At 37.6% G+C, this 25,044-nt stretch overlaps 1 protein-coding gene across 5 annotated transcripts; it reads right to left on the bottom strand.

Moving 5' to 3' along the window:
- Positions 1–305: 305 nt before the first annotated feature.
- Positions 306–8,849, bottom strand: LOC128531450 (N-lysine methyltransferase KMT5A-A-like). 5 transcript variants are annotated; one of them, XR_008361196.1, is made up of 11 exons: positions 8,275–8,844; positions 7,747–7,873; positions 7,534–7,663; positions 5,917–6,109; positions 5,227–5,295; positions 4,934–4,999; positions 4,630–4,698; positions 4,453–4,524; positions 3,093–3,166; positions 2,183–2,260; positions 306–1,078 (listed from the first exon to the last, which is right to left on the bottom strand). XR_008361196.1 is itself a non-coding variant. In XM_053505302.1 (11 exons), the coding sequence occupies exons 2-9, from the start codon at positions 7,859–7,861 to the stop codon at positions 2,183–2,185; spliced, it is 792 nt and encodes a 263-aa protein (XP_053361277.1). In that variant the 5' UTR covers positions 7,862–7,873; positions 8,275–8,849; the 3' UTR covers positions 306–937; positions 1,034–1,078. The 5 variants fall into 5 exon arrangements, 3 of the variants coding, with proteins under 3 accessions (XP_053361277.1, XP_053361275.1, XP_053361276.1); XR_008361197.1 differs by having other exon boundaries at positions 2,187–2,260; XM_053505302.1 differs by lacking the exon at positions 3,093–3,166 and having other exon boundaries at positions 306–937; positions 1,034–1,078; positions 8,275–8,849.
- Positions 8,850–25,044: the final 16,195 nt, after the last annotated feature.

The following is a 25,044-nucleotide window of genomic DNA, read 5'->3' as shown; positions in this document are numbered from 1 at the left end:
CACACAACAGAACTCAAAATATGATAACATGATATTTAAGTGGTACATAAGGACTTCCCCGCCCACTCCTAAAAGTACCCGCCCCTGTGAAAATTGGGGTTTACTAGGTCCTACTGATTTATGACGCCTTGCAGTTTACAACACACAGAAAAAGTAAATTTGCTAGTTTATAGGAACAAATGTGTTTTACTGGCACATTATAGTAAACAACACACAAACATGACAATACTGTGCATTGCCAGGACCAAGGTGATTTGAAAGAACCGTTTTGCAAATACAACACACAATAAAAGATCTTACAGTACTACAGGGACAAATGTGTTTTATTGGAACATATCCAAATGCAACACACAAAATTTACAACAGTGCATTGCCAGGATAAACACAAGTACTATTATATAAAATTTTTATCCCTTAGATAATATTGAAAAACTTTTTTTTAGTTCAAGCATGCCAAGTGAAGAAACAGACATCCATCATGTACAACTATGTACTTTCATAGGCATCTTAATCCATTGAACCATTCAAAACAATCTAAATAAAACAAGGCATAGCTATATATATAATCAATAAAACATAAGATGAAACCTAAACCAGTTATTCAAAATAAAATGTTAAAGCAGAATTTAAGAACAACTGTAGAATTTAAAAACAATCTGCTGCATATGTAAATGAAAAACAAAATAAGTGGACAAAAAAATCTTAAAGAAATAACGTACTTGCTTGTGTATCACTTATTTTGGGCTTTCCTTTTCAAGCAAAGACCTCCATTTCTTACAAAGTCTAACACTGCTGGCATTCAGACAAAGTGCCGAGTTTCCCTTTAGTTATATGTGCTTTCAAAAGTTTCATCACAGTTGTAAAAAAATCCCAGCATTGGACCAACACACTCTTCAACTTATTCATGGGTTCCCAATCTTTGTCCCGGACTCATTTCCTGTACATAAGAATACTTACTTTATTAAGCCTGAATTTTGTGGGAGGTTCATGTACTTACATTGCTGGCTATATTCCAATGTAAAATCTCAGGTACCTTGAGAAACTTCAGGAGGTGTTTCAGTGGGCATCTTCTGAATACCTGCAAGACATAAGCAATGCACTGATAAGAAACCTCAACAGTTCTTAAGCACATACCCAAAATTCTAATTATACGGCCAGCAAACATCTGAAGAAAATACAATATGTAAAACAACCTATATTGATCACTGCTACTCTGAATTCTAAAAAAAAGAACATTCTACGAACAGTGATGCATGGTGGTGGAAATGTAAGGTCTGGGGCTTCTTTTTGCTGGGCCGAAAATAGGCCAAAGTGGGGCCCAAAATGAGTGGTGCAACAAGCCAAGCCAAGTCATTTTACAGCCAAGTGATACTATTTATCCTTTCCTGATTTTTCTGTATTTCCATCATGTTTATTCTACGTAAAGCTGCTTTATAACTACTACTTTATGACAATTGAGAAAAGCTATATACAGTTAAAACCAGATACTTACATGCACTTGAAAAATTAATTAATAATACTAAATAAAAAAAAAAACCTTTTGTTCCTTTACTGTCAAACATTAAATCAAAGTAAAACAGGAGAACTTTTGTACCCTTATTTTTTTCAGTAAAGAAAGAACTGTTTTTTTTTTTCTGAAAGTGTATGTAAATATCTGGTTTCAACAAGGTTTCATTGACTTAAGTTGAACAAGTAGTTCAAGTGTACATTCTCAAGTTTTATAAAAGGTAATTTTATGCATATTGGTGTCAATATGAAAGACATTTTACCTATAATCTCCCTGAATTGTACATCTGCATAATAGGAACTTCCCCATGTACTGCAACACTATACATACAGCATATGCCTTAAAATATTGCCACTACAGTATGGACATCACATATTTAATGGAAATTATAAAAACACTTTATAAAACCTGACCATATACAGTTTAACCACTTAACAACTTGCTTGATTACAAATTTAAAGCTGTGTAATACAGAGGAAAAGTATATTTAAAGGAAAGAAATAACTAAATTCGTCCTAAATATAGCATCTCTAATTTCAACAATATTCTAGTCATGCACTAATTAATAAATGTAAACATTTCAACTATATAAAACATTTAGTCTATAGGTAATTATTCCCTAAATACAATTATGGGTTAAAAAATTAACAGATATACATAAAGATGAGTCCATACCTACATGATTAGAGGCACCAGCAGGAACGTTATCTTCAGCATCAGGTCCACTGGCTTCACACTGTCACACAATCTCACCTTAAAGTAAAAGTGACATGAGAAATGTCAAAATGTGTTTAACATGCACACAACATCAAACATGGACTAAAATGACTGCAGAGTTTCTGTTAAAATTTGCTGAGGCCCAGGGCAAAATCATGAAGAGCAGTACTGTCCCTTTCCTGAAAACTTGCAGCATTTTTTACACATCGCCAGCATGTCTATGATTAAAAACAATCATTCTTGCAAGTGTTGCTTTGGCTAGATCAATGTAGACCTGAGATGATGTTTCTTTGAGTTTCCCAAACGCCATATTTGCAGTCTTTTCAAGGAACTGATAAAGACACTGTACATCTTGGGTGAATGATAGTGTTAATGGTTTGTTAAATTTGGCCTCAATCAGTGTAACTAAGGCAGTGTGTGAAATCAACTCTCTGAAGTATAGAGCTTTTTAAAGGCATCTGTTGATGTTCTGTATGTCTTTATGGACCCTTGCTTTGTGCACTGGTGTGCAGTCATGTTGGAACTGGTGTGAGGTTGTTTTTCAGGGGTTTCAGCCCTTTATTTCCAGTGAAAAACTCTGAATGCTCAAGCATAGCAAGACATTTTAGACAATTTCATCCTTTCAACTTTTTGGGGACCGGTTAGGGATGTCCCCTTCCTGTTCCTGATTGTGTGAAGCTGCTTTGGGACAATGCCAATTGTTAAAAGCGCTATTTAAATAAAATTGAATTTAATTGTTCCAACATGACTGCACACGAGTGCACAAAGCAAGGTCCATAAAGACATGGATGAGCACGTTTGGTGTGGAAGAACTTGACTAGCTGTCAAAAGTAACTGTACTCGTAAGGAAAAAAAAAGTGTCACTTACATCAACTTCTTGGATGCCTTTTTATCTGATGTATCCTGTTGTTCTGGTGTCGGTGAATTCTTAAATGATGTCATCTAAAAACAGTTTTAAAGGTTTAAAATATTTACAGGCATAAAGCAAGCAAACATTTTTTTCCATGCCATTTCATGTGATCAGTCGACTTAGCAATCTTATTTCGTTACTACCTTTTACACAGAAGTGGCTATACTCCTGTATAGGCAGACTGTATATACAGACTTAAATATTTAATTTATCAATTAACTTACATCAGTCAATTAACTTACATCAGTCAATTAACTTACATCAGTCAATTAACTTGCATCATAGACATGCTTAATCTTGGCTATCGCTATTCAGCTTACAGTTTAAGCTGCAATTGTGTTTCTATATATAAATTTTAAATTAAAATTTTGCATTTCCTTGGCCCAAAGAATCATCTCCCACCCCGTGTCCCTGTTAAAAACAAGTGTCCTCATAAACAAGGTTTTTGTAAAACTAACAACACACTGAGATTCTTCAGTCAGATCAAACACTGAGAACATGTTCTGAGGATGTCCTAATAAAACAGTGTTCTCTTAAAACTGGTTTCAGTCATACACAATTTTATAAACACTAATACAGTACACTGTCCCAATAATAACTAGTGTCCTCATAGACAAGGTTTTTGTAAAACTCACAACACACAGATTCTTCAGTCAGGACATACTCTTAGAACATGTTCAGGGGGATGTCCTTATAAAACAGATTTATGTCTTACACAACTTTATCAACACTACAAAACACTTTCCCAATAATAATTCGACTGTTTTAAGAGTTCTGCAATGTTTTTTTTTTATTACTCCAATTCAGGTGTTTATAACAGTATTCTTTCAGTATTTACACTTTCCTCAGATGGTGATATGGCTGTTTACACAGCGTGTGGAGTTATTGATATGAGGTGTACGCTGGTCAGTTTCTGTGACTCTACACAAGGCCTTTCTGATGGTTGTATGTTGCTAAGTATCAAGTCATAACATTCTACCCCTGCTTTGTTCCACACTGTACATGTTTGGCACCACAATGCGGTGTTAACCCTGCAAAAGCGGTGTGGATCCTGCTACAGAGCAGTGTTTTAGAACAACAGGTAAAATGCTGTGATAATCCCACTCCTTAATTTCAAGTGTGAAACACTCCTTTACATGGAGTTAAAAGTAGGGTTTAGAAAGATGATAACCTGGGGTTAGGCACAGTGTGGAACGGTGTATACAAACACATTCACACAGTATTAAAACCTATACTGACAATGTGTTGTTCCAGTTTTAATAAAAAAGGTGAAATACTGTAAATAATGTCTAACAAATCCATCTAAATATTTAAATACCTGTTCAAGTCCTTGTGTTGATAAGCAAAAGCTCAGCTCCTCTTTAACCAACGACTCTTTGACAGGATAAACCTGGAAATATTAAGAATAGAAAAACATCCAGGTATTAGACTTATAGCTCAATAGGTAAAGACTACAGGTAATCATTTTCCTGAATCATGTAATTCTCAATATTACCTTCTCCCCACCGTTCTTCTCAATATAATTCTGCTTCTCTGAGGACAATTGGGCCATACCAAGGGTAACCTGAAATTCAAGAAAAAGAAAAATATTCTACTACAGGCAAAGGGTTTGAATATTAAATTCTACTTCAGCTCTGACTTCTGACTGAGATGAGGTGTTTAATTCATGGGTAGAATGATGAACAAAACAATTATCAGGTTATATTCAGCTACAGAAAGGTAGAACACTGCACTAAATGTGTACGTCAACACAGTTCTCACAAACACAACTTTACTTAAATGCAGAATAACTAATTTACCTCGTCTGTTTCTACGGTCAGTTCTTCACAGGCAGCACTGTCTGATGGCAACTCGCTTATCGGGCACTAAGAAATAAAATTTCACATTCAGAAACACTTTTACTAAGAGAAAGAAAAAACACTTATCCAGCAGAATATCAAACAATGTATACAAAAGATAAAGTCAAAGTTTGCATATTCAGAAAATAAAAACGCTACAATGTCCACACTGTGCACAGATATAATAAACAGTGCACACATTTGTAAGAGTAACTGTAATCGTAAGAATAACACTTTACTCTTTTCTACATCACCTTTTTGGATGCCTTTTTATCTGCTGTATCTTTTTGTTCTGGAGGTGGTGAATTCTTAGACGATGTCATCTAAAAAAAGTTTTGAAGGTTTTAAATATTTACGGGCATAAAGCAAGCAAACAAAAATATTTTTATGCTATTTCATGTAATCAGTCGACTCAGCAATCTTATTTCTTATAATCTTATAAAGCTTTCACACAGAAGTGGCTATACTACTGTATATGCAAACTTAAATATTGAATTTATCAAAAGTCAGTTAACTTACATTACAGACATGCTAAATATTGGATATCGCTATTTAGCTCACAGTTTGAGCTGCAATTGTGTTTCTCCATGTGCCAATGTTTTCGCAATGAATGCTAAACATGTTGCATGCGAACAGGCACATCAGCACTGTTTTAGACCTGATACCAATTTATAAACGCTAATACAGAACACTGTCCCAAGAACTAGCGTCCTTATGGACTATCCCTAACAACACAGTGAGCATGATTCCATAGACAAAGGATGCAAAAAAAAAAAAAAAAACTTTGAAGGGAAAAATTAGCATCCTGCTCCTGAACTTATATCAACAGACTGTAAGACACATTCTCTGGCAGAAACCAGATGTTAAGTGTGTTAAACTGCTTAAAGCATTTAATATACACCAATGCTTTAAAATAATGCACAAAATTACTAACATCTACATACCTTGCATCGCCATGGCCACTCAGAATCGCCGTAATTGTATGTGATCTCTTCACCAGGACAGATGCTTCTTATGGCAAATAAACAAAGATGAGGTTTACCATCCACACGGATGGTCTTCATTCTGCAGTTTGGTTTTAGATGATCATCATTCACCAGTCTCCCAAGGGAGCCATCATCCAGGGCTGCATCAACACTGAACAAATGACAGTGAATCTCTTAATAATACATTACTATTACAATAATACATACTTCTTATTCCAAATAGACACAACAACTGAGAATATCAGCACCAAAAGCTTCTCATCGAATATTATATTATTTGAAAACATTATCATTGAATATTTAATGGTCAATGGTCTTTAAGAAAATAAAACTGGGCCCATATTTACTAAGCATCTCAGAATCACTCATAGGAATCAAAGTTTATTTAGGACTAAAGACACCTCAGAGAAGGACATATAGGTTATTTATAAAGCTTTCTATTCTTACTTTCGGCAAGGAGTAAGACTGCGACAAGGAAAGTGTGAGACGTCACTTTTTACGACACAGAGCCGCAAAGTAGTCTGCACATTATAGGAGGTGTTGTAAAGTGTACAAAGTTTTAAACGGTGAAAAAGTGAAATGCTAAAATCAGCGGCAGATATGTGAAGGTTTTATGCACATGAACAAAACCTATAGATGTGTGACTCGCTGCATGACGTTATTCTAATCACTCTGCTCCAATCACAACTGATTAAAGCCCCTATAATAGAGCTGTCTAGGTCAGTCATAATCTGATCAACATGACTTCAAATAAAACGAGAGGATGAGAGTGTTTTGCTTGTGGCGAAGGGAGTAAAATGTAAAGAAATAATTGAAGTAATATTCTGTCCTACTCTTACCTCTAAAGATAAAAAGTCAATGGATGCAATATGTAAAAGCATCAGAGTAACCAGTCAGTTTGTTACACGTACCCCTGAGGAGTGAGAAACATGGGGATACGCCATGTTAATGAAACGATGAAGTGCTGCTCATAACAAGGAAACAAGAAAACAGTTCACTTAAATAATTTAATACAAGATAAAATGTATATATGAATATAATTATTTTAATATGTGCCATGGATTATGCATTCATGCTGCATGGTGGGGAAATGTGCGTGATCTATGAAGTTTAATTTATTATTTCGGACTGCTGGAATTAGTAGCCAGAGAAAAAGTTTTACTCCCCCACCCCATTTTTGTCTAAACATGCCCGTTATGAGCTCTGTGCTCTAAGCATCTCTCCTCTACATGTGTTACTGCCTGAACACCACTTCCTCACTATTCCTAACCAGTTAGGACACCTCCGGCGCTCTCCAACATTTTGGTGAAGATAGGAATGATTTCCTATTTTAAGAATCTTGATGAATAGCTCTTACCCCTCCCCACTCATGAAAATAAGGCCAAAATAGCGTCATTCTGAAGTTTTTGACCATTTAGGAATTGCAGTAGGAGCGATTTCAGACTCTGAGACGCTTGGTGAACATGAGCCCTGATCATTAGTGCTAAATAACCATGCAAATAACTTCCACATCTCCCCCATGTATATAATATTTGTACATACCAAAGGAATTTGCCATTGAATCAAAATTCATACATGAACACTTTGAGGGCATCATGATATATTCTTTGCCTCCGCTCACATTCTTCTCTGCTTATGAGATCCCCTCTGTACTCCAATAGGAAATCTCCCTTATCAAAGTCAGTACAACTAAACACACCTCTCCCTAAATAAGAGGAGTACAGCATGTCATGTACCTGAGACATTAATCATTAATTAAACAATCCCACCTGAACACGTAACACTTACCTTTAAACTCATTTATAAACTGAGCTTCCAGACCATCTTGATCTTCCTTCTTAAGGCTGAAGTGTGTGGCCTCCTCCAGTGGACTGGGCTTCCTCCTCCTCCTCCTCCTCATCATGTTTTAATCAGACTGTTTCACAGAGGAAAACCTCCTTTATACCACTTCATTTATGGTCAAATTCATATTAATCTGTGTTTATTTATAATTTGTGTTAATTTATATGTTTATCTTAACCAGAACACTGTACTGTGAGTCCCCTCTCACCCCCCCCCAAACAAAGACTGTAGTCATGACGACGCGCTACCGTGACGTCACAGGCGCGTGTCACACGCTCAATTTATATATTAAATATAATAAAACAGCTTAAAACTAATTGACCAAAAGTTAAATTAATATTTTAAACACTTATATGTATCTGCGCGCGCCTTTAACAGCGCACGCGACACTTTCTGGCGCCGTTTAACTGACATAAACAAACCAAACTAACTCACGTGCAGTAATTAAACCGATTAAACGGCGTTATAACTCACCTTTCATATGGCAGCGGCTTCCGACACCGATGTCCTCTTCTCCAGGGTGCAGAGAGTCCAAACACGATATTAATTCGTCATGTGTTATATTACTTTACAAACTCCGTGGATTAAAACCCCGCTGTATTAAATCACCTGCAGCTGTGTCTTAAAGGAAGTCCCGCCTCTTAGCGAGGCCTTATATGTGCACGGTCCCTCTAAGGTCCCGCCCCTTAGCGGAAGCGCTTCTCCTGTTACTGCTGGCCAATCACCGACGAGGATTCTTGTAGCCAGCCAATCAGAGACCGGGAAAACTTACACTTGTGTATATATGCAAATTCTTAATGACGTAGGTGCAGTTCCGCGACCGGTCTACAGGGGCGCATGGAGGGGTTAGAGAACACACAGTGTGTGGTATTTTTTCAGGTTTATGTGGTCTATACGGACATGGGGCCAAAAACGGTACAGAATTGATCCCTAGACTGAGATAATGACTGCTACAAGGTCGGATTTATAAGGACATGGCCCCTGTCCTCATAAACGGAAATGTCCCTTTAATGCTGGTGCGTATTCAGGTCAAAAGTCCTCTTAAACCACAAAAACCAACACACACACACACACACACACGTGAGTGACCTCCATCCTAGCAATAGCATAGCATAGTCTACTATTAAATGTTTTTAAGTTTGAATACAATAATTTGAGCATTTGCACAGTGTTAGCCTACAAATCCTCCAGATAGCTTACTATTTAGTGAAGATGTAGGCTACACTTAACATTTTCATTGTTAATTCCATGGGCTATTATCATTCTGCGTGTGTGTAGGCTTACGTGTGTCAACCTAGAAATCCAATAGTCAGCCATGTCATTTATATAGCTCTGAGGGTTTATTTGTTGCACTGCGTGAAGATTGTCAACAATTTCGATCAATCGTGACAGACGTAAGACCACTCATTAATTTGATGTGGATGGCAATGTAGCCTAGCCTAATTGGCAGACGGTTCATTTGGGAATAGCAGCTAGGTAGGCTAATGGTGCAGGTTGTCGACAAACACTCAAAAGCACGAGTGACACACACACAGACCACAAAAAATCTTTCTTCCCTACATAAATGTCCCTCCCTTCACTCTGCCAACATTTCAGCTACTTCTTACCGGTCTCGTAGCTATTCTGAAGCCTTCCTCAATCTGTCCCTGCTGGGTCACGTCTCTCATCACCTCCGAATCAATTTTAATAGCTACTTCTTCTTTATCTGTGTAACTAACGTTGACGTTACTCTGTTCTACATTCCCTTGTGCCGCTCCGGCAGCCTGAGCACTCTGGACTCCCTCTGCACTGTTGCTAGATCTTGATGGCCCTACACCAGCAGCTGCAATTGAACGTGTGGTGGTGGCAAACATTTCTGTGATTTTCGCACATTTTGCTGCTTCCACTTGTAGGCTTTTGCGTCTTTTCTCCCGCAGCTTCTCTCTTTTTCTGGTTTATCCATTGTTATAGACGGAGTCATCTCAAACTCCGGTCGAACTCTAAATAGCAGATTTTGTCAAGGGGAGATGAGGGCGGGCCAGGAGGGAGGCAGGGTGTGGCCTGAGATTTCATTGGACTAGCTCAATGTCCTTTAAGACAGTCCACCAATAGGCCGTGATTCGTGTCTCAGATACTCTACCGTTGCGTTAATAAATAAATTGGCCTAATAAACTTAAAAAAAAAAAAAATTAAATTATGACTGACAGCCCCGGCCCAAAAATGTGCGACGGCCCACTGGGCATTGCCCGGTCAGTCCAGGCCTGCCTATAATCGCTGTAACTGTGTGTTTCATATGTACACCATAAACTGGATGTTTGAGTGGGTTAAAAAAAAGAGTATCCTGGTTATTACGAGAAGACACTCTACCCTTGATTTATGTGCTATAATAAATTACAAATTATAACCTAAAATATATTTAGAAAAAATCAGTATCACATCTATCATCACACAGCTGATGTACGTGTATTAAAAGTAGTTGCAATGTCAGTACTTGCCCAGCAAACCAGTCTTTTGCAGCGGCTTAAAACGTCTGAATTATCTTCAAATATACAAAAAAAACGAAAAGACACTCGATTATTTTGCATAGGTTATATGTTTAATTCACAAAGTTCGTAAAAACACTTTAAAACAAGAGAAAACTGTTGAAATCCTCGTTCGCCTTCTCAGCGTTAGGTAGCGAGTGACGTCATGATTTGAATCTGCACTGCGCGCGACTGGGAAAACATAGGGAAACTGAATGTCCCGAAACACACCTCCAGGAAAAAGTGCTTCACCGTCATGGAGGAGGGCAGTGCCCCGGTCAGTGCACATGCAGTATATTACAATAATTATATACTGTCAGATATTCCATTCATTTTGTGATAAAATAATTTAGTCAAAGTTTAGTTAAAGTTGGGCTAGCTAGCATGAGACCCAGACTGATGTTTTTGTTACGCACATGAGACAGAGAAAGAGAGTGAGACAGTGGTGGCCAAAAGTATCAGGACAACATGTATTAGTTCTTCACAGAACAGGTGACGCTTAAATTAATTTGGATCTGGGTGTAGAGTTGCTAAATAAAATCAGCTGGTTTAGTTAACTGGTGAAACAAATAAGTGTCAGGACTTTTACTTCCTGAAGCCATGGTGTCCACCACGTCACAAAATCTTTAGTTTTAGAAGAAAATGACTTCATAATAAATACTGATAGTTGTATGGCAATTTAAATAAAAATATCAAGTTATTCTTATTTTTTGTACTGTCATTATTTAAATGCTTGAAATTGACACAATAACTTTCCCTTTGTCTCAATACTTTTAGCCACCACCATTTATTATAAAGGTGGATGTAATTATGTTGAACCTTGTATGTGTGTATATAATGCCTCAGGACAACTTGATTCAGTTCCTGGGGCCTGATGTATAAACGTTGCGTACGCCCAAAATGGGCATAGAAATATGCGTACGCATTTTTCCACGTACATATCGGGATTTATAAAAAATAAACTTGGCGTAAATAAGTGCGCTCCGTAAGGATGCTCTTGACCGTGCCTACGCACTCTTTTAGAAGAGTATGTGTTTTGGCGACACCAACTGGCCCAAATAGCAATAACTATTTAAAATTGTCATCACCCAATTAATCAAATTGCATCAACCTGAATTATCATTATCAGCATTCTTAACCAGATGCAAATACTTTGAATTAACTTTTTTTTTTTTTTTTTAATGAATGGGCTATAAAAAGGTATGTGCGTTATATAACATATCATCATAATGGATGCTCTAGCGCTGTTAGAAGACCTTGCTAATGACGCTCTACGGAGGGAGCGTGTTTTCAGAGACCGTAAAGATTTCCTTGCTCATGATGATGATTGGCTCATGAGCCGATTTCGATTCCCAAGAGCCATCCTCTTGGAATTGTGTTCTGAATTACGGCCAGTATTGGAAAGACCCTCGCGGAGAAACCACGCGCTGTGTGTTCAAGTACAAGTATTGACCACATTAGGCCACTTGGCCACTGGTACTTTCCAGCGAGAGTTGGCAGACCGATCGGGTATGTCGCAGTCATCCCTGAGCCGTGTCATGCCATATGTATGGGATGCCATAGTGGGGATGGCACCCTGATACATCCGTTTTCCTTACACGCAAGCTGAACAGGCCAACATCAAAACGCAATTTGCAGCAATCGCCGGTTTTCCCAATGTAATCGGTGCTATTGACTGCACTCATGTTGCAATAAAGGCACCATCTGAGAATTAATTTGCTTTCGTTAACTGAAAACATTTTCATTCTTTGAACGTGCAGATCATATGTGATGCGCATATGTCTCTGACAAATGTAGTTGCGAGATGGCCTGGGTCAACTCATGATTCCTACATTTTGTCCAACAGCAGTGTAGGGAACAGACTGCGAACAGGTGCTGTGCGTGATGGATGGCTTCTTGGTAAGTCGGCAGGAATGCGCATGTAATTGTAATTGAGTAATGATGCAAATGTGTTTAAAGCATACCTTTTAAAATGTTTTTTCTTTTAGGTATAATTATAATCTCCAATGATAAACAACCCCACACTTATTTTTATATTTTTAATGCAAAATTTCACTTCAATGCAAATTTTCAGGAAACAAAACATGTTTCATAGCATTTAAAAATTAAGTTAAATGTTATATTAAATCAATATTAAATATTGTATTATATTAAAACAAATTTCTTTGTTTAGTCTTCTACTTTCCTTCATAGCAGCATTATTTTCTCTTTAAAACAGACCTGCTTTAGATCTTTCATTCCTTTTTTTTTATACAGAAAGACTGATGGGTATTAATTGTTCATTACAGATGTGCACTGTGTAGTCCAGGTAGCAAAGCATAGTCTTTATAATACATGTTTAACTGATGAAAAAAACGTCTGTGTGTACTCTATGTACTTTCCTTGTGTAAGAGAAGTAGAGAATTCTGGGGAGATTTAAATACTTAGTATAAAAAGTAACTTACTTTAAATGTATTTAATTACAATTATTCATGACTGTGTACTTGTTTCATATATACATAATTTTTAATGCAATGATACACACTTTTTAAATATGCCATTGATATTTTTCATTTAAACACAACACAACGGTCACCATTGGCCTCCACGGCCCCTAGTTGGACTTCAGAGGTTTCTAGATAGATGAATGGATTAGACCTAAAAGATTATTTAAATTAAATGACTATATGATCCAAGATGGCTGCCGCAGCATGTGGAGTTGCTACAGGCAGGAGCAAAATTCGAACAAAACCTGAAATCTATCATACAGATACAGGGCAAGTGATTGTGGAAGATGAGCTTTTGAACTTCTTGTTTGTCAAGCTCAAAACTGTGAAGCAGGATGAGATTGTTTTGATGGCTACAGACCGTTTTGGATCAGAATGGATTGCAAACTCCACCAAACTGCTTTTTGAATTGTGTCCAGGTTCTACTCGCAAGCTTGTGGCTCACACCGGACCTCAAAAAGACTCAAAAAACATCAGGAGTTGCCTTAAGCTCCCTAATGAAGCTGGTGAAAATGTACCTCAGTTTGTTTCGCACCATCTTGATAAACTTCCACCTGTGACTTTTAACAGCCTTGATGTGTCCTGTTTGCTTGGTAAGATTGAACAACTAAGTGTGGATATTACAACTATGAAACAGGCTGTGGCTCTGCAGACTAACTCCTGTAACAATCTGCGGATTTTCACCATGGACATAAATCAACGTTTGAATGCTATTGAGCAGCCTAGAACAAATCGGAAGAGAGGGCCTGTTCTCCAAACCACCAAGCCTGTGATGACTCAGGGAGTGTCTACTCCTCAAGCCTGTGAGAAGACACAAGATGACATGGAGGGTCAGACCAGCGAAGGAGATTTAAGCCAGATGGAGAATTCTGCCTCAGGCCTGGGCAGATTAACCAGTGTTGCAAAGGAAGACTCTCATGCAAAGTGGAGTGACATGGCAGCTACTCCACCCTGGAACCTGGCCCAGGGCAAGAGGAGCAACAACCGCAAAAAACAGGTACATGAAAATGCTTCAGTAAAGCCCAAACCTCGGATGAATACTCACAAAGGGAAGAAACCTGCTGGCATTGTTGGAACTGGTACAGGTGGAGACATCCAAGTCATAAAATCCAAACTGGTAAGTGTATTTGCAACAAAATTCTCTCCTGATTTGGACTCTGAGACTTTGACTAAATATAAGAAAGATAAACTTGGGCGTGATGCAACCTGCCAAAAGATAGAAGCTGTACAAAGTCGGTTCAGCTCTTTTAAAATAACTGCAGAGTGCAAAGAAGTAGATGAAATGTATAATCCAGAGCTGTGGCCTGAGGGCACTTTTGTGCGGCGATTCTATGAGGCACGCAAACCTAAATCTACAGCTATGTCAATATCAGTGATGAATGTGCCTGTAATGGGATCAGGGGTACCTCATGCCTAGTACTAGCAATAGTGATGGTGCTCAAAGTGGTGTCATACAACTCACGAGGCTTGCGCCTAGGACAGAGTGCTGGGGACAGAGCACGTCGGATTGTGGTTAACCAGCTACTGGAGACCACAGATATTCTCTGCCTGCAAGAGACATTTTTAGCCAAACAGGACCTTGATAAACTTAATTCTGTCCACAGTGATTTTCATGGAGCAGGAGAATCCACAACAGATTTAAGCGCCAAAATGGTGCGTGGTAGAATACCTGGAGGCGTGGCCATTTTGTGGCGTAAGAAATATGATCCAATGATTAGTATTATCAGATTAGAGGTGGACTGGTGCATTGCAATTAAAGTTGTGCATTCTATGAATGTTTTTATTATTTTAAATGTCTATACCCCATATGATTGTTATAAAAATGAAGATGAATATATGAATAGATTGGCTTTTTTGAACTCTTATATTAGGGAATGTGCATATGCAAATATATTTGTGATGGGTGATTTGAATGCAGATATCTCTGATGACAAATCTCTTTTTGGTCAGCACTTGTTACAGTTCTGTCATGATAGTAAACTGGTTCTTTCCAGTATGAATTTTCTCCCTGCCGGTAGCTATACTTACATCAGTGAAGCATGGAACACTATATCTTGGCTGGATCATGTAATTTGTACAGCTGATGCTCATGAAAGTCTGGAAAAAGTTGAAATTCTGTATGATTTGACTACAACTGATCACTTACCTGTCTCTATGATTATAAATGTCGATAACTTGCCTGACTGCAGTAGTTTGACAGAAGATGGTGCCAACATGGGTAAAGTGAATTGGGATAAACTACATAGAAAGGATGTCTTGTACTATTGTGGGAGGACGGATGCTCTCCTAAGGAAAATACAGCTACCCATGGGTGCTATTTTGTGTTCAAATATTAATTGTGATGATGTCACTCACTGTAATGATTTATGTGAAATGTACTATGGTATAGTGAGTGCTATACATGATGCTAGTCGCCCACTATATACACATTCCAGAAAGGCTAAGAATATTAAGCCTGGTTGGAATGAGTATGTAGTTGACTACCAAGAAGCCGCTAAGACGGCTCATAGGTCCTGGGTTATAGCTGGTAGACCCAGACAGGGGCCAGAGTTAGAACATAAAAAACATACCAGGGCTAAATATAAATATGCAGTGCGCTTTATTGAAAAACATGAGGAAGCATTAAGAGCTCACTATATGGCGGGAAACTTGATTGGCAACAATGTCACTGAGTTCTGGAAGGAGGTGAAAGCTACAAATAGGGCCAAGACAATATTGCCTTGCCATATCGAGGGTGTATCTGGTGCAGAAAATATAGCAGAGCTGTGGAGACAGCACTATGCAACTCTGTTTAATTGTATTAAAAGTGAGCCCTATTGTGTGGGTGAGTTAAATGAGGATTTAATTCACTTTACTCCAAATGAGATCTATAATGCTATAGAGCAACTAGCTGATAACAAAGCTAGTGGCAAAGATAACATCACTGCAGAGCATCTCAAGTTAGCCAGCCCTAGAGTGGCAGCCCTGTTATCCATTTGCTTCACAGGGCTGATGACTCATGGTATACTGCCAGACACCATGTTGACCGTCACATTAGTGCCCGTCATCAAGGATAAGGCAGGGAAAATAGGGAGTCTTGACAATTATAGACCCATTGCTCTAGCTAGCATTCTTTCAAAGGTGTTAGAAAAGTTGCTACTAGATAGACTGAGTGGGCTCATTTGCACTACAGAAAATCAATTTGGCTTTAAGTCTCAGCATAGTACTGATCTATGTATCTATGCCTTGAAAGAAGCTGTTGAATCCTACAGAAGGCAGGGCTCTACAATGTTTATTGGGTTTATTGATGCGTCCAAGGCATTTGACAGAGTAAATCATCATAAGCTTTTTACTAAACTCATGCTTAGGGGTGTGCCGGGATGCATTATACGTATACTGGTTTACTGGTATGCCCAACAAAGCATGCAGGTTAAATGGGGAAATAGCCTATCGGCACCCTTCAGTGTAAGTAATGGAGTACGGCAGGGGGGGATTTTGTCTCCAGCCCTGTTTAACTTATATATGGACAACCTTTCAAAACAGTTGGGGAAATGTAAGACGGGTTGTGTAATAGGGAATACTCTGTTAAACCACCTGATGTATGCAGACGATTTAGTTATTATGTCCCCCAGCACTGTTGGGTTCCAGCAGTTGTTGGATATATGTTCCAAGTATGGGGCTGAGTTTGATGTACAGTACAATGCAAAGAAGAGTGTTGTGTTGATTTGTAGGACTAAGGAGGATCAGAAGGTGCACTTCCCTATGTTTTACCTGTCGGGACATTGTATCTGTGTATCTAACTGTACAAAATATCTTGGGCATATTATTACTGACAAGATGGAAGATGATGCTGATATGTATAGGCAGAGACGAATGTTGTATATCCAAGCGAACATGTTGGTCAGGAAATTTCATTATTGCTCTAATAATGTGAAGGTGCACTTGTTTCGTGCTTATTGCACCCCTATGTATGCAGCCCCATTATGGGTCAACTATAAAAAGGAGACTATGCGCAAACTGCAGGTAGCATATAATGATTGTCTGAGAATATTGTTGAAGAAGCCTAGGAGTAGCAGTGCAAGTAAGCTTTTTTGTGACGTGAGGCTAAGTTGTTTACAGGCCCTTTTGAGGAACCTAATGTTTAAGTTTATGTGTCGACTTGATGAGTCAGAAAACTGTATTATAGTAAGGCTCACAAGTCCTATGTGTAGCTCGGTCCGGTATCAATCACATCTATGGAAGCATTGGTATGAGTGCCTTTTAAGACTCTTGTGAAAAAGGGTGTATTTTTTATATGTTTATGTAGATTTCTTTTTTTTTCCCTTGTATATGTTGTATGTTCTGTTATTGGGCCTGGAGCCTGTAATAAAGATTATATATATATATATATATATATATATATATATATATATATATATATATATAATATTGCCCTGGAAAAAAACAAAAAGCTATCTGGAGGCTATTTTACAAGCATGTACTTTCTTTAAAGTATTTTTATAATATTGTTTATAATTGTTACCTCTGCCTAGCACTTGAAATGTTATATTAATTGTCCCATTGTATTTACATTCATTGTTTTGTTATATTTCCTTTAAAAAAAATTGTAAATGTTTTACCTCTCAGGAGACAGTGGTTATCCCCTTAGATTGTGGCTGCTAACTCCACTAACTAGACCCCAAACCGAACAAGAACGGCGTTATAACGAGAAGCATTGCCGGACGCGTTCAGTGGTCGAACGCACTATTGGTCTGCTAAAAGGACGCTGGAGGTGCGATCGAATGCCCATCCTGAAGATAATGAACCCGACCCTGGCCCTCCTAATGCAGTGCATAATGCTATGGCAATACAGCGGCGTATTAATGTAATAAATGCAATGTAAAAAGGCAAGTGAATTCAAACTTTTTATTTTTTCACAAGTTCTTTAAGTGAACCACTTATTTCTGACAAAATTGTTTTTATTTCTTTCAGTTCGGAACACACCGCATTAACAGCATGAACCATGTGACGTTGGGTCTGCATGACTTCTTCCGTCAGTACACGCCTTGAGTTACCAGCGCTCGGTGGTGGCACAAAGGATGATGATGATGCACTAGATTGCGCACAGGATGGGGTTGCTTGGGCATTTGATGATGGCGGCACACTGGACGTTGGTGGAGGCACACAGGATGGTGGTGGTGGCACACAGGATGGTGGTGGAGGCACACAGGATGGCGGCGGCGGTGGCACGTAGGATGTAAGCCTACATCCCTTGTCTACTTTAATTAAAGGTTGTATTGCATATCTGTAAATGTGTGATATAAAATGTGCACTTGATGACTTGCTTTTGTCTTTTTAAGTTAATTTTTTTGCATATGAATAAACAGGAAAATCGACTGTTTTAATAAACGTATATCTTAAATACAGCTGCATCTATTGCTAGATTTGTCACTTGGATATTTTAGGACTTTCCACTTCCGCGGAATGTGAATTGGTTGATTTAAATTATCCACAATAAAAAAGCAGAATTTTGAACAGACAAAAACTTATATAATGTGTAGATAAATCAATTACTTACCATCGTCACTGCAAATCACATCCGTATCACCTTGGAATTCTGGAAGAACTCCACTTAATCCTGTTTCCCCTATAATCGCGCCCACCCTTGCATCAAAGGCTGAGAGGTCAGTGATTCCTTGACCACCACCAGTTGTTACAACACTGCGCCTGTGTGCACATATTCTTTTTTTTACCACAACTTTTAAGTCTGACCGTTTTTTTTGGTCTCTTGGACTGTGCGAGGCACCGATGTAACAGCATTGACTGCTTCTGTTACTTGCTCCCATTCTACCATTTTTCTTTTATTTGAAATGCCCGCAGAGAGCCCACCAAATAAAACTTTTTTTCGGCCCTCCACCTCAGACAGCAGTACCTCCTCCTCTTTTTTTGCTTTTCGTTTCTGTTCTTCCATTTTTAGCCAAACAGATCAATGACAATTATCGGTCGTATTAATATACAGGGAGATCATACATATTCAAAATAGGCGGTCTTAACCTCCAAATATGGTTATTTCGGAAGGAAATTGGGGTAAGCTATAAGCACATGCACCTGCGCACAATATTCAGATAATTGTGATTTATAAAGCGAACCTTGCGCAGGTTCTGGCGTACGTAGGGTTTTATAAATCTAAAAACTTTTGTGCGTACGCAAATTCTGCCTTATGTGCGTACACACAGTTTAAGGATGAAATCTACGCAAAGTTTTATACATGAGGCCCCTGATCTTTTTGTTTTTGTTTTCAATATAGGTTGTTTTCCAACACATCATCTGGCTCCATGAGAAGAAGTCTCTCAAATTGTTTGTCAGGCAAACTGTTTCTCCTTGAAATCAGCTCTTACTGCTCAGGCATGGATCTCCACAAGTGAACAGTCTTGACTGCTTATTTCCATTGATATAAACTTGCTGTAGGGCCGTGGTTCTCAAAGTGTGGGGCCCGCCCCACTACTGGGGAATACAAACATGACAGGTGCTGTTTCTATGACTTTTTCAGGTATTAAAAGGTAGGCAAGATTTGGCAGGATGTGTATGAATTGTTCCTCGCAGAAGTTCACAATTCACTTGAGAATTCCTGAGTTTTAGGCGTTTTGTACAGAGGTGGACACCACAGCTTTACTAAGTAAAAGTCCTGCCACTTAGTGTTCCATTAATTACCTGAAGCAGCTGATTATAATTAACAACTCTTCAGCCAGACTCTAACTAATTAGTGACGTCACATGTTTTGTGCAGAGAGAACTAATACATGGCGTATTCTGTCCTAATACTTTTGGCCACCACTGTGTCTCTCTCTTGTGAGAATTCTTCAGTTTATTAGTTGAGTTGGGGTGTTGCATTTTATGGGATATACATTTTATCCTTGGGGGCTTGCCGTGCACGCAAATGTATGGACAAGAGAGCCCCCTGCCCTTTTTCCCCTGGTGTGTGTGTGTTTGTGTGTGTGTGTGAGAGAGCGCAGCTGGTTGGAAAGGGGAGATAATAAAAGTGAGCATCGTTCACATAACTTTTGAGTCTCATCTTCATAATTTATAAAGTTAAAAATAAGTCATTTAAGCGAACCCGATGTGGAAGCTCGATCACACTTGTAGCAGCGGTTTTGTTTTGCATGAGCAGAGTGATTTATTTTGAAGTGTGCTGGCAGCTGTTTAACTAGGTAGCTTGTCTTCAAAAATTTATATGGAGGTAGCAAAAGTGGCCAATCATTATGTGGTGCAAAGATAAGGACAGGTTTAGTACGTTGCAGAACCGTGACAGAAGCCATAGGAGAGTATATATTGAATTGTCGCCACCACTCTCTGGGGAGAAGAAACAAAGCTTGAACTGGTCCAGACAGTTTGAAGTAGCTGTAAAAGCAATCACAGAAGGAGGTGGAACCACGTCATACAACTACGAACTGACTAGGATTTTACCTACAAGTTTAAGCAGCTTTCTCATTGTGGGACAGTCTTCCTGATGCTGTTAAAGTGAACTGTAATGCAGTGAAAGAGAAGCTGAAAGAAGCTTTTGGAAGAAAACTGTTTCAGAGTGATTCACAGCCAGCTCATCTGCCCCACCCCGAGCAGCACGGGAGGGTCTTGGAAAGTTATGCAGCAGAAATAAGCTGGCTAGTGGTTGAGGCTTTTCCCAAATATGGTGACAGGGCCCTGAGAAAGGAAAAGTTTCGTTGTTTCATGGCAGGCTTGGACCCAGTGCTGAGGACGAACTGTTACAAACAGGGAGCGACAGATATGGAAAAGGCTGTAATAATCGCAGGTTGGTCTGAGAATGCAAGAAGTTAAATTGATGTGGGATATGCAACTGCCAATATCAGACATAATTTGATCGCTATCGGGGCTGTGGCCAATGTGAACAATATAAATGTCAGAAATTGGTGGACTTTACAGAGCAATTGACTGGTTAACTGATGAGGTGAGAGACATGAAGGAAGCTTTTAGCCGTCTGAAGGACGAGAACCACAGACTGAAAGAGAAAATGAAACATAGCAGCAAGGACTACTGGACTAGAGCATGCTTCCCATTACGTGAAGCAAGTCAGTGCTACTGTCAGGGAGCACTCTTCTGAGTGTCGCTCTTCTGAAGGAAAACCATTTATGAGGTTTAATACTCAGAAGGATCATAATTCGACACGTAGCCCCGTGAGGCGCGCTACCAGCCCCAGCCCCAGCATGCGCAGACGGAGCAGTTACGAGGAGGAAACTAAAAAGGAGGTAGTTCGTTTCATGACCCCTGGCAGTAAGGAGAGGAATTACATGCCAAGAAACGGGCTGTAGCTGATGTTGCAGCCCAAACACCAGCTGTACTACCCAGGGCCCCAAACCCCAATGACAGTTCATCTGTATTATTGGTCACTGAGATGCGCACAAACTCATTATTTTATTTCATTCATTCATTTATTTATTTCATTTACTTTTGAAAAGAAATAAAAGGGAGCAGAAAGAAGATACATTTATAATATCTGCCCCTTATCAACATAAAACAAATTACAATTCCAATAAGGTGCGCTTAAACACATATAACTTTGCAACACATATACAATGTCATAAATCAAATATATGCAACACATATTCATTGTCATAAATCAAATATCACATTTTCCTGCTATTTAGCATCATAATATTTCTCTATTAGTAATGCTCTTACACACTTCCTAAAAACAAAAAATTATGTTGCAGTTTTAATTTCAGTATTTAAACTTTTCCACAGACTAACACCTTGCATTGAGACACATCTTTCCTTTTGTTCTAAACTCAGATTTCTGGAAGACTACAGTTCCTCTTAAAGTGTAATTACTAACTCTCTTAATGAATCTGTTTTGCAATTTATCAGGTAATATTTTCTGGTGTGTTTTAAACATTATTTTAAAAGGCTATATTCTAATAAATCATAAAATTTTAATGTTTTTAATTGTGCAAATATTGGATTTGTGTGGGCCTTATATCCACTTTCATTTACAACACGAATGGCACATTTTTGCAGTTTAAAAACTGGTTTAGTATAAATCTTGTTAGCACTTCCCCACGCTTCAGTGCAATAGGTTAGATGTCGAACAATCGATGAATTATATAACAAAACCAAGGCACTTTTATTAACAAATTCTTTTACCTTATGCAGCACAGCTATAATTTGGGATACCTTAGATTTAACATAATCGATATGGAATTTCCATGTTAATTGTTCATCAATCAAAACACCTAAAAATTTATATTCATGGGTCCTTTCAATCTGTACTCCTTGTACTGACAATACTGCATTAAAATCCTTTTTTATACAACTAAAAATCATAAACTTAGTTTTACTAATATTTAAAAATAATTTATTTGCATTAAACCATCTCATAATTTTCCCAAACTCATACTCTACAACTTGTAATATATAATTTATGTTTTTACCAGCATAAAATAAAGTAGTATCATCCGCTAACAAAATACATTTAAGTAAATTAGAAACAATTGCAATATCATTTACATAAAGAAGAAAAAGAACTGGACCTAGTACCGATCCCTGGGGTACACCACAAGTTATTTGACAAGATATATGTTATTAATTTCAACAATTTTCTGCTATCTTTTTTTTAAATAGCTTTTGACCCACTGATATGCTATGCCTCTTATACCATATTTATATAATTTACTCCATAATATTTCATGATCTAAGGTGTCTAACGCTTTTTGCAAATTAACAAAACACTTACAGTAACATGTTTCTTATCCACAGCATTGGTAATTTCTTCTACCAGATCCAAAATTGCTGTTGCTATTGAATGATTTGAACAAAATCCATGTTGATTATTTTTTAACATTTTATTCTTATAAATTTTATTTTATCTAAACACAAATCATTTTTCTAAAATTTTAGATAACTGTGGTAGCAGGGATATGGGTCTATAATTCGAAACATCATTTTTGTTTCCTTTTTTTTTTTTATTGGAACCACTATGGCTATTTTCATATGTTCTGGAAATATCCCTGAAGTGAATGACAATTACAAATGTACGTTGGAGGTTCAACAATGACCTCTATAATTTGCTTTATTAAAGACATGTTCATCTCTGTATAATCATTTAACTTTTTATTTGCAAATTTATGCACAATTTTCAAAATTTCACCCACTTGTACGATCTCAAGAAAAATGCTGTCAACACTGTGGAATAATACAACAATCAACGTTTTCATCTGGGATATGTTGTACTAAATTGAAGCCAATGTTTGCGAAATAATTATTGAATTCATTTGCAATTTCTTTTGTCGCATATATATCTGAGTTGATTTTAGTTATATAATCGAGAGTAGTATTTTTGGCCTTGCCTTTATGTAAGACTGTATTTATTACACCCCATGTGTTTTTGATACTGCCTTTACTTTAATCTATTAATTTAGCATAATAATCCTTTTTTTTGTTTTCGTATAATCAATACAAGTTTATTTTTATACTTTTTATATCTACACTCTGCTTCTTCTGTTCTTTTTTTAATAAACATTCTATACAGATAAAAAAAAAATTACAAGCATTTTTCAACCCATTTGTCATCCAAGGGTTTTCAAATAAAATTTTCGCAGTTGAAGCACGGATTTAGATTATTATTATTTTTTTTTTACAATTTTTATCATATAAATTTATAAGTATAGTCATAAAAGCATTATAGGCATTATTTAAATCATTCATATATACTTGATCCCAGTTTTGTCTCTTAAGATCTTCTCTAAAATCCTCAATAGCTTTACTAGACCTATCCCTTATAATGACAAAAGAGTTATCTTGCATAATATTAATACAGAAATTATCATAAATTGTAAATACAAGGAGATGATCACTCACATCCGTCACGAAAATACCGTTTATAATTTCACCATGTATATTTGTATATATGTTATCAATAATCGTGGCACTATGAGTTGTGATTCTAGTTGGTTGAGTCACCGTTGGGCATAGACCAGCAATTGCCATATTATTCTTAAAATCATTAATTGCTACTGTGTTACCTAAATCTATATTGAAATCACCACATACAATTACTGATTTATTCTTTACATCCTCAAGCATATCTATATTTTTTTCTGTGTACAAGTCGGTAACAGGCCCAGGTGGTCTATAAACACAAGTGATTAACACATTTTTTCCTTTGTCATTTATAATTTTTATCGTTGATGCTTCCATCAAATCAGTCACTACTATAGTTTTGTGCTCAACAACTTTACATTTCAATTTAGCATCAAAATAGAAGGCAACACCTCCTCCCCCTTTCCCTATCCTGTTAACATAAAACATATTGTAACCATTGATCTGTACACTGTCAACTTGCGATTCATTCAACCAGGTTTCTGTTACAGCAATCACTTTAAATGTCTATTTTAAATCATTTAAAAAGTCATTAATCTTTAATAATTTACATTTAAAACTTTGACTATTAAATTGTATGATGGAAAATGCATCATCAGAAAACCTGTATGTAGTCCTATTGAACTCTTGTGATGTGAAGTAATGACATTCCCCAGGGGCTAGTATATTATGTGCAAAGACAGTATCCATATCAAATATTTTATCACTGTTTATATCAACATCTGAGACCATTATCAAAAATGTAGGCACTTGGAGCGAATGAACATTCTAATGAAATCTTGCAGGCCCAGTCCAACAATACCAAAAGAATCAATTGATCCATTAAATCCATTAATCTAACAACAATTTCTTTTTGACACATTTATGTTCATTCCCACAGGGTATCTTAAAATATGACAAAATACACAGCAAAATATGCCACATCATTTAAATTGTTCAAGGTCTATTGAATCTCTTAATGTCATAACTTTAGCTTGTTCTGGATTTGCCCCATTTAACTAATTATATACCTTACAATTTCTTGTCCAAGTCGCCTTGATTTTTCCAATTTTCAGCAGCATGGGATGCCGTGCTGGTGTGTACATTTATCTTCTCTACAGCCTTCGCGATCGCTCCAGCCAGTGTCAATATCCGGATTGTTCTGTTGTATAGTAACAATGTCCACTGTATCATAGGACAAATCAGACACGCTCAGTACATTATCCGCACTTGAGGACATGTCAGGCCCAGTTATTATCTTAGCCGCCTTGGTGGTCTCAGAAGAACTATACATGTTGTTATCATATTGAACATGGACATCTGTCACAGGAAAAGCAATTAGGCCAGAACGGACCCAGGGAAGTGGACGCCTTGAGTCTAGCCAGAAGACAAACCACACCTCCAGGAGAGGGTGATTCACCATAATGCTGA

This window comes from Clarias gariepinus, chromosome 10 (assembly GCF_024256425.1).
Source record: "Clarias gariepinus isolate MV-2021 ecotype Netherlands chromosome 10, CGAR_prim_01v2, whole genome shotgun sequence".
In the NCBI taxonomy this organism is placed as follows: domain Eukaryota; kingdom Metazoa; phylum Chordata; class Actinopteri; order Siluriformes; family Clariidae; genus Clarias; species Clarias gariepinus.
This window is presented reverse-complemented; position numbering and strand designations above follow the sequence as displayed.

What these genes read in the sequence shown, in the direction of transcription:
- LOC128531450 (XM_053505300.1), bottom strand. Translation starts at nt 7,861, where the DNA reads ATGATGAGGAGGAGGAGGAGGAGGAAGCCCAGTCCACTGGAGGAGGCC. An exon ending in GATGCCCTCAAAGTGTTCAT is followed by an intron (nt 6,110 to 7,533) that starts GTATGAATTTTG and finishes TCATTTGTTCAG; the next exon opens with TGTTGATGCAGCCCTGGATG. An exon ending in AGTGGCCATGGCGATGCAAG is followed by an intron (nt 5,296 to 5,916) that starts GTATGTAGATGT and finishes AACTTTTTTTAG; the next exon opens with ATGACATCGTCTAAGAATTC.